The sequence below is a fragment of the Camelus ferus genome, chromosome 10 (genome assembly GCF_009834535.1).
Source record: "Camelus ferus isolate YT-003-E chromosome 10, BCGSAC_Cfer_1.0, whole genome shotgun sequence".
NCBI classification, from domain to species: domain Eukaryota; kingdom Metazoa; phylum Chordata; class Mammalia; order Artiodactyla; family Camelidae; genus Camelus; species Camelus ferus.
The window spans coordinates 8,639,051-8,648,608 of NC_045705.1; the positions used below are offsets into that span (position 1 = coordinate 8,639,051).

At 43.6% G+C, this 9,558-nt stretch overlaps 1 protein-coding gene across 1 annotated transcript in view; it reads right to left on the reverse strand.

The window, feature by feature from the left end:
• The window catches only part of PIWIL4 (piwi like RNA-mediated gene silencing 4), a 42,435-nt gene extending 33,155 nt beyond the window's left edge, over positions 1 to 9,280 (reverse strand). Inside the window, exons 1-3 of the mRNA XM_032488312.1 lie at positions 9,127 to 9,280; positions 7,851 to 7,929; positions 5,593 to 5,718 (exon numbers count right to left, since the gene is read on the reverse strand). Of these exons, the coding sequence (XP_032344203.1) occupies positions 5,593 to 5,718; positions 7,851 to 7,929; positions 9,127 to 9,213 (292 nt within the window). The 5' untranslated portion in view covers positions 9,214 to 9,280. The remainder of the gene's footprint in view (positions 1 to 5,592; positions 5,719 to 7,850; positions 7,930 to 9,126) is intronic.
• Between the last annotated feature and the right edge of the window lie 278 nt (positions 9,281 to 9,558).

Sequence of the window (9,558 nt, forward strand, 5' to 3'; positions counted from 1 at the left end):
CTTTTTTTTAACAAAAACAAAAAAATCACATCATGTTCATATTAATCACAGCATCCAAACTTTAATTTGCATGTGCATAATTGTTGCCGCGAAGCAAGGATTCTTGTTCAGTGACACAAATAAGCTCTAATGCGGCGGTGGGTGGAGGAGGGTATAGCTCAGTGGCAGAGCATGAAGGTGGTCCTAGGTTCAATCCCCAGTGCCTCCATTAAAATAATAATAATAAAAGGGAGTTCCGGTCAAGATGGCAGAGTGGTAGGACCACGAGCTTCCCTCTCCTCGCGACTACAACAAAACCACAACTGAATGCTAAACAACCACCCAAAAAAAGACTGGAACCTAGCAAAAAAGATCTTCTGCAACTGGAAACTTTATAAAGAGAGAACCACGGCACAATGGTAGGAGGGGCGTGCTCGTGATATAACTGCGCCCCACACCCCCCAGGTGGGCGACCCCCAAGCTGAAGATTTGTTAAGTGGCAGAGGCCCTCCCACAGGGGTGAGAGATCTAAGCCCCACGTCAGGCTCCCCAGCTTGGGTTCTGGCATCGGGAAGAGAAGGAGACCCCAGGACGTCTGGTTTTGAAGGCCAGCGGGGCTTGGCTCTCGGCCCCCCATGGGACTGGGGGAAATGGAGGCTCCATTTGCTTGAGAAGCGGACACGGAAACACGTGCACCGGGTCCAAGGGCAGAGGCAGTGGTTTCATAGGATCCTGGGCCAGGTCTGCCTGCTGGATTTGAAGGGTCTCCTGGGGACGTGGGGGATGGCTGCAGCTCACCCAGGGTACATAGAAGCTGGTGGCAGATATTCATGGAGTGTTCATCTACATGAGCTTTCCTGGAAGCTGACATCTTGACTGGGTCATTAGCACCAAGACCCAGCCCCGCCCAACAGCCTGCAGGGAAACTTCAGGCCAAACAACATACAGGGTGGGAACATGGCCTCAGACTTCCTAAACCACTTCATCAGACTTCTTAAGCCACAAAGCCTCTAGACACAGCCTTACCCACCAGAGGTCCAGGACCAAGCTTCACCCAGCAGTGGGCAGGCACTGGCTCCTCCTGCCAGGAAACCTGCATAAGCCCCTAGTTCAGCCTCATCCATCAGGGGGCAGATGCCAGAAACAAGAAAACAATAATCCTAAAGCCTGTGGAAGGAACCCACAAACACATAGAAAGACAATATGAGGCTGCAAAGGAATATCTCCCAGGCCAAGGCACAAGATAAAATTCTAGAAGAAATAAGTGATGAGGAGATAGGTAAGTTATCTGAGAAAGAGTTTAAAGTCATGATGGCCAAGATGTTCAGAGAACTCAAGAGGAGTACAGATGCACAGAGTGAAGTTTTTAGCAGAGTTGGAAAATATAAAGAACGCCCAAACGGAGTTGAAGAATAAAATCACTGAAATGAGCAATACACTAGAAGGAACCAAGAATAGACTAAATGAGGCAGAAGAACGGATCCATGAGCTAGAAGACAGATTAGTGAAAATCAATACTTCAGAACAGAAAAAAGAAAAAAGAATAAAAAGGACCGAGGAGAGTTTAAGAGAATGCTGGGACAACATGAAGTGCACTAATATTCACATTATAGGGCTCCCAGAAGGAGAAGAGAGAGAGAAAGGACCTGAGAAAATTTTTGGAGAGATAATAACCAAAAACTTCCCCAACTTGGGAAAGGAAACAGTCACCCAAGTCCTGGAAGCACAGACAGTACCACACAGAATCAACCCAAAGAGGAACGCACCAAGGCACATAGTCATCAAACTGACAACAATTAAGGATAAGGAGAAAATGTTAAAATTAGCAAGAGAAAAGCAACAAATAACATACAAGGGAACTTGCATAAGGTTATCAGCAGATTTTTCAGCAGAAACTCTTTCGTTTCAGACTTGATGGAGAAATCAAAAGCTCCACAGATAAACAAAAGCCAAAAGATTTCAGCACCACCAAACCAGCTTTATAACAAAATGTTAAAGGACCTTCTCTAGTCATCAAACCAAAAGAAAAGAGAACAAAAAGAAGAAAGAGAAAAAAGAGACCTACAAAAGATTGCTTTGGCTGCTTGAGGTCTTTTGTGGTTCCTTATAAATTGTGGAATTGTTTGTTCTAGTTCTGTGAGGAATGTCACGAGTATTTTGATGGGGGTTGTGCTGGATCTGTGGATTGCTTTGGGTAGTGTGGCCATTTTGATAGTGTTGATTCTTCCAATCCAAGAGCACAAGAAATCTTTCCATTTCTTTGTGTCATTTTGGTTTTCAGAGTATAGGTAACCTCCTTGGTTAAATTTATTTCTAGGTATTTTGTTGTTTCTGATGCAATGGAAATGTCTCTGCCAGTTATAAAATTCTGGTTTTTGAAGTGGGGGAAAAAAGTGATTAAAGGGCCATAAATGGCAAAATAGCCTTCTTTTTTATAGGTGAGTTGTATTCCATTACAAATACATATATACTGCGTCTTATTATCTATTCAACTATTGATGTGCACTTAGGATGCTTCCATATCTTGGCAATTATAAATAATGTTGCTGTTAATAGCAAGGTGTACGTATCTTTTTGAGTTAATTCTTATATTGTGGTTGGTTTTATTCCTTTGATAACTATGTAAGTTTAAAAAGCTAAAGCTCTAAACGTTCTTAGAAACAATGAACAGCACATATATGTAAATTAAAAGATAGGTGCAGTAAAAAAAATTGAGCTATGATGCCATGAAAGACATGGAAGAAACTTAAAAGACATATTACTAAATGAAAGAAGCCAGTCCGAAAAGGCCACAAACTGTACAATTCCCACCCAGTGACATTCTGGAAAAGGCACAACTACAGAAACAATAAAAAGATGGTGGTTTCCAAGGGTTTGGGGAGAGGGAGGGAGGGAGGGATGAATAGATGGAGCACAGGGGATTTTTAGGGCAATGAATTTATTCTGTATGATACTAAAGTGGCTACATGTCTTATGCACTTGTCAAAACCCATAGAATGTACAACATCCAGAGTGAACCTTAATGTGAACTATGGACTTTGGTTGATAATAACGTGCCCATGTTGGTTCATCGATTGTACCAAATATGCCGCACTGATGAGGGATGCTGAGGGTAGGGGAGTATAGATGTGTGGGTGGGGAGGGCTATGTGGGAACTCTGTATTTTCTGCTCAATTCTGTTGTGAACCTAAAACTGCTCTAAAAGAATAAAGTCTATTTAAAAATAATAATAATAATTAATAAACCTAATTACCTCCCCACCAAATTTTTTAAAAAGCAAAAATAAACCAAAAAATAGTAAAAAAAAAAAAAAAAAAAAAGATAAAGATAAAAATAGAAAAAAAAAAAGCATGTAAAGACAAAGATGTTTAATAAGTGGCAGTTTTCTTTTTAAAAAAAGATAAGCCCTAATAACCAGCAGCTTGAAAACCTTACAATGTCCTACAAACAAAAAGATAATGTACAAAACAGGTCTCATAAGAACCAAAGAACAAACACTCTTGGTTTCAGGAGAAGAGGAACATCTGAATTCAACTACCCTAGGACTCCTTCCAAAGTCAGCCTGCCAGCTGATTCTGTGCAACTCAAATTGGCTTGAGAAATAGTTTCAGATGCTGCCCTGAAATTAGGTACTCTCGAATCATAGAGAAACTATCCAGTTTTTACCATGAAGACAACCCTCATCCTCTTGGAAATCCAGATAATCAAAAGTTCATCATACTTCAGAAAACTGTGAACCAGTTCAATCAGTGGTTAGCAGGCTCTGCAAGTCCCAGAGAAGGCCCTCACAGATTTAGGGGGTACTGGGGAGGGAGGAAGAAACTTCACATTTCCCTGCATGAGAACAGACAGGGCCTCTGGGCTTCTGGTTTCTGCAGGCATGAGGAGGCCAGGTGTGTAGCCAGGAATTTGATCCCCCACAGAATTTTTATGCATCTCTTCAAAATCTGCCAGACAAATTCAGAGGTGGCTACGATGTAGCTAGTCAGTGCCCAGGATGGCATAAGCTCCCTCCAAGACAGAATCTAGAAAGGCACAGAGAAAGTACTTCTCACCTTGTGACTGAGCAGGACCCTATGAGGCCTTCCTGCCACAGACCCCTCCCCCCACACCCTCTTCTGTAGCTCCTCTCTGAAGTACCCAGATAATAGTATCTGATGCACCTTTCCTGAATTTTTCAGATGCTAAAACCACCACCAAATGGAAGAAATTAACTACTTGATGATCATGAGCATGTAGCTCCCAGACCTTCTGGTGCCTAAGGATCGACAATGTTAACTGGCCTGTCACCTCACCATCGATGAATCAGAGAATTGTGCACAGCTGATCACATACCTGGGACCCCCCCCCCCTCACTTTGCCTTTAAAAATGCTTTGCTGAAACCCTTCCGGGAGTTTGAGGTTTGAGGGGCATGAGCCACCAGTCCCCCTTGCTCGGTCCTGCAAAAAACCTTTCTCAGCTCCAAACTCCAACGTTTCCATTCTTTCATCCTCACCGTATGTCTGGCACTGGGTTTGGTAACAACCTCGCCTTGTAGTAGGGAATTACTCAGTGTCTGACTTATAGAAAAGAATTATCAAATAGACACTATTTTGTCTTTCTCGTGGAGGCAGTAGAAACATGAGCTTTGAGGTGATGAGGAAGAAAAAGTACCATGTAGACCTTACACAGTATCCCCTCAGCTTCGACCTGTGTAACTATCCAGTAGAGCAAGGAATCACTGTGTGATTTTAGTTAAAGAAAAGCTTTTCGTTGTGGCTGTTCTCCCAGAGGAAATGGCAACATATTTTACCTGCTCATATTAAGGGACAAAGAGAAGTCATCCCAGAATATCAGAGGTGGCAACATACCCTTTGAGATCAACTCCACCAGGGTGTTACCACGACCCACTAGTGCCGCAGTTATCAAAGCTAAGTGAAATGAACCACCACGTTTCACGGAAAGACCAGAACACAATAAAGTGGACCGCAGTGCCATGCCCATCGGAAGGGCAAGCATTGTTTCATGACACTTTGTTTCGATTGTGTTTGTGTAGTGTGTGTGCGCTGGGTAACAATATATCTATTTATTTCCCTGCAGGATTTTACAGAGTTTGAAAAAGACGGATCTGCATGAGTGAGTCAACTTCTGGAGAGAATCACAAAGCCTTTTGAGAATCATGTGAGAACAACAGACCTACTTTCCCTGCAAATACATATCCTCACAATTCTAGGTGCAATTTCAGGGGGTGAGCCCAGAATCTGGGTGAAGAATTCTCAAAATAGGCTACATTTTTCTTTTCCCAGGTGAAGTCTAAAAAGGTTATTATTCCCCATATAGGAAAAAGCTTGGGAAAGCGACTAAACATATCTGTGGACATACAGCCCAGGGGTAAGAAGAAAATCCTTTCAACAAGTGAAAGGTTGTTTTGTAGAAAATGTTATTCTTTCCATTAATAAAAGAGAAAATGAAGACTAAAACAACTAGTGTGTGATAATGCCTTGAATAAAGCAGATGTTCAATACATATCTTTTATGACAATACATGAATTTGTTTATTTCAGATCTAGAAGTTAAAATCCCTTAAGCAAGATTTGGTAACATTCAAAAAATAAGCAACATAAAATTGGATACCTTTTTTGCAGTTTCTCACGTGGGCCATTTTCTCTCTGGTACAAACAGCCAAATCCACGAAGTCTCGTCTAAGTTTCCCACCTCTTTCCTTGAAGGTACATCCAGCATCACCAGCAGAAATACCATCTTCATTTAAAACATGAAGCGAACACCGTAATCTCTCACATTTCAAGCAGTGGTATCGCTTACAAGTACTCTAGCAAAAATGCATCTAGGAAAAAAATGCGTCTAGAACCAAAACTCAGATTTTTGTGGCTTTTAATCAAACTGCCCACGTGGCAGGAAACAATCATAACTCTATGGAAGTCTTCAGCCTGAAAATTGAAAATTGTGAAGGAAGCATGGCATGTTTTGTTAGAAATACCAGACCTTGGGTGAGTCCCATCTCATAACATTTGGGGCTGGTCTGATTCTCCACTTGGCTGAGGAGGAGGCTCTGTCTCCCTGCGGAAGCTCCACGCCCGTTTATGGACGGCCTGTCTCCATCTCCCTCTTTGATTCTTTTAGCTCTTATGTAACACCCTGAACGCTAACATCTGCACCAACTTCTGTACAGATGGGGCTGAATCTCTGACCTTTCCCAATCACAAGAAGAGAAATGCCCAGACACTACCACCAGTTTTGTGTGTGTGTGTTTGTTCTTTTCTTCAATTTTTTTTTAAATGGAGGCACTGGGGATTGAACCCAGAACCTTGTACATGCTAAGCATGTGCTCTACCACTGAGCTATACCCCCTACCCCTGCCATTAGGTTTTATGCTAGACCATTCCCCTGAGAATGAAAGCCAGCATTTCACCTTGGGAGAGACCACTTACCTGTTAGCTTTTAGAAAATGAGAAATTAAAATCTGTTTCCAGATGAATATTTTCTTTTTCAATGAGTATGAAGAGATGCTAATTTTTTGGATACAACTTGGGCACTTTTAAAATAACATGAGAATATAAATTTTATATTACTACATTATTATTACTACGAAGGAATATGACTAACAGTGTGACAGATCTCTAGGACTCTGACTTGATCACTGTCATAGACATTGTAGGCAACTACCCAAATGGCATTACCACTTGCCCAAAACTGCTGTCCACACCTTTCTCAGCAGAGTCCAAGCCTCCCAGGAAAATCACAAAATGTACTTAATTTTTTTTTAATTGGATTATTCTCACTAGATTACCCATATTATTTACTGCTCTTGGTTTCAAAAGACGTTCAGTGGTTTCTAAAAATTCAATACTGTAGAACAGGAATGGCTGGGGGAAGGGCAAGCAGGCAGTTACTGTTTACTGGGTACAGAGTTTCAGTTCTGCAAGATGAAAAAAGTTCTAGAGATGGATGGTGGCGATGGTGGCACAACAGTATGAATGTCCTTGATGCCACTGCACCGTCCCCTTAAAAGTTGGTAAAGTGGTCCATTTTACCTTATGCATGTTTTACTACAATTTTTAAAAATAAATAAAAATCCAATCTACCCTCTTAGGATGAAGGCTTTCCATCGCTTGCTAGTCACAAGAATGTGCAGCAGATGTGGAAAGAAATTCCAAAGAAAAGTTGGAATAACACTTGAATGGTGGCGGTAGTGCTGGAATTACGAGACAATATATTACAGTTGTTTAAGTCACCCAGCCTGCGGTTCTGTGTGGGCAGCCCTAGCAAGCCAGTGCATCGGGCATGCCGACTTGCATGGTGCGGTGGGGCTACTTGGAGTAGCATGCTGACAAGTATCCTGAGACCAAATCTGGTGATGTCTATCATGGATGGGGAAGGAAGAAGGGAGAAGAGGCAACAGGCATGCCCGGTTTCTACCCTCCCTGCAAGGCAATGGTATTGGCACTTATGTCATAAAGAATTTAAAAATATATTTTCAAAATTATTCTGTAGGGAGCAAGGTATAGCTCAGTGGTAGAGTGCATCCTTGGCATGCACAAGGTCCTGGATTCAATCCCCAGTACCTCCATTAAAATAAACAAACAAACCAACCTAATTACCTCCCCCTGCCCCAAAAAAATAACATGAAAAAAAAGTATTCAGTAAATAGACAGAATCAGAAAAACCAACTTCCTAATGTCTGTGGCTTCCCAATTGCTAAGCACTGTCAGGAAATTCAGGGGCAGAGTCTGTGTTTGGAAGCCCCAAAGAAACACAACAAACAAGTGGCATCCTTCAGGAAAAGGAAGATGGGAGGCCCGAGGAGTGACCCTGTACCATAAGGCTTAGCAGACTGGAACAGGACTGGGTGGAACAGACTGAGCTGCACTTACATTTCTGGGAAATCCTGCTTGTTCCCACGGGGCCGCTGCTAGAGGATACCTCACTGTCACCGAGACCAACAGATGGAGGCTAAAATGGGAAAAAAAAAAAAAAAAGAAAAAAGAAAAAGTTCGGCCAGATTTAGGATGTTAAGTCATAAATTAAAACATGATCACAAGAAGAATATCACATGCTATGTCATTAGATTACCAAGAGCTAGGCAATGAATGTTAACAGGTAAGATGTTTGAGAGAGGAGAGGAGATTGCCCATTTTAGGAGGCGAGGATAAGGACAAGCTATGGTTTTCCGCATTCATCAGTCTTTGATTTCAGTGCCAACTGTGAGCCAGACACAGCCTTTAGCCCCTGGACACGGAGAGAGGCAGAGGTGTGATCCTTGTGCCCAAGGAGCTCATCAGACCGAAGGCGGTACAGGCAAGAGCGGACCTTATGCTTTCGTGCTGCACAGACGTGGGGCCTCCCGTGTGAACACGCCTGGAGCAAGAAAATTAATTGGGCCCGAGGACCTGGGCCACCAGCTGAGATGATGACTCTCCTGAATAAACTGTCCAAAATTAGTTCACGGAAGAGGTGAACGGAACCATCAATATTTTCTCTTTACAGTAACTACTTCTCTTTGTTCCAGAATGTATACATCTGGGCCTGCTAGAAAATGGATACAGATCAAGAGAAGACGTCTGCGTGACAGTAAAGGCATAATGACCAGACTACTCACGTGAACACCTTTAGTCTAAGAGACTGCTCCAGATACTGAGTAGTTGTAACGTTACTTAAAAACTGCTGATTTGCCGCTCAATTCAACCCAGCTGCCTAAGTCTAGGAAGGAGCCCTACACGCAGTGCTTGCTCAAGAAACAGTAGTTGATTATCTATGACCTTCGTGTTTGAGATTATTTTTATATATGAATTAACAAAACGGATTATATTCGATTATCTGCCATAAAATGGTCCCTTTGACGATAGGGGCATTTTCACCAGGAGACCAAACGAAGTAGTTAAAACTCAGGAAGCAGAAGAGAAGGATACACTTGCCTCCAATTTTCAGCCCTATTCACTGGCTAAAATAGCGACATTAATTAATATCTTAGACAAATTCCCCAGCAAGGTGGGGGGTGGGCAGAAAGCCTGGAAAGACTCCAAGTTGAGAGAGAAGATAACCCAGTACTTCCTAGCAGAGAGGAAGAGGTATCTGCAGAGGAAGGCGACGTCCAGGAAGGAAGCAGAGGTAGGAGAGAGCAAGACTCTGTCGGCTAACGGGTCTACAAACCGAAGGGGAGGCGTGGAGGCGCCCCACCTCCGCGTCGCTGGAGCTGCGGGCCCTGCCTCGCGCCCTGGCGCGGGCGCGGCCAGTCATGTTCCGGATGAGCGCAGAGTGACTTCAAAGGCAGCCAAGTCTCAACCACGGTATTTTTTCCACTGGCATCCAGATGGCGAAGCTGCGACGGAGGCGGTGGGGGTGGTGGGTGTCTGGCCCTGGGGAAGGAACCGCAGCCGACGTTGCGGGGTGGAGGGGCGCGCACAGCCTGCCAGGTGCCCGCGGTGGGAGGGGCGGGGGTCAGAAGGGGAAGAGCGCGTGGGCGGGAGCGCGTGGGCGGGGGGGGGGGGGGGCTCAGACTTCTTGTCCTCACCCTCCGCTCCTCCCCCTCCAAAAACTGGCATTATACAGCTTTCTGGGTTTTGCCCATGACATGTGTGTATA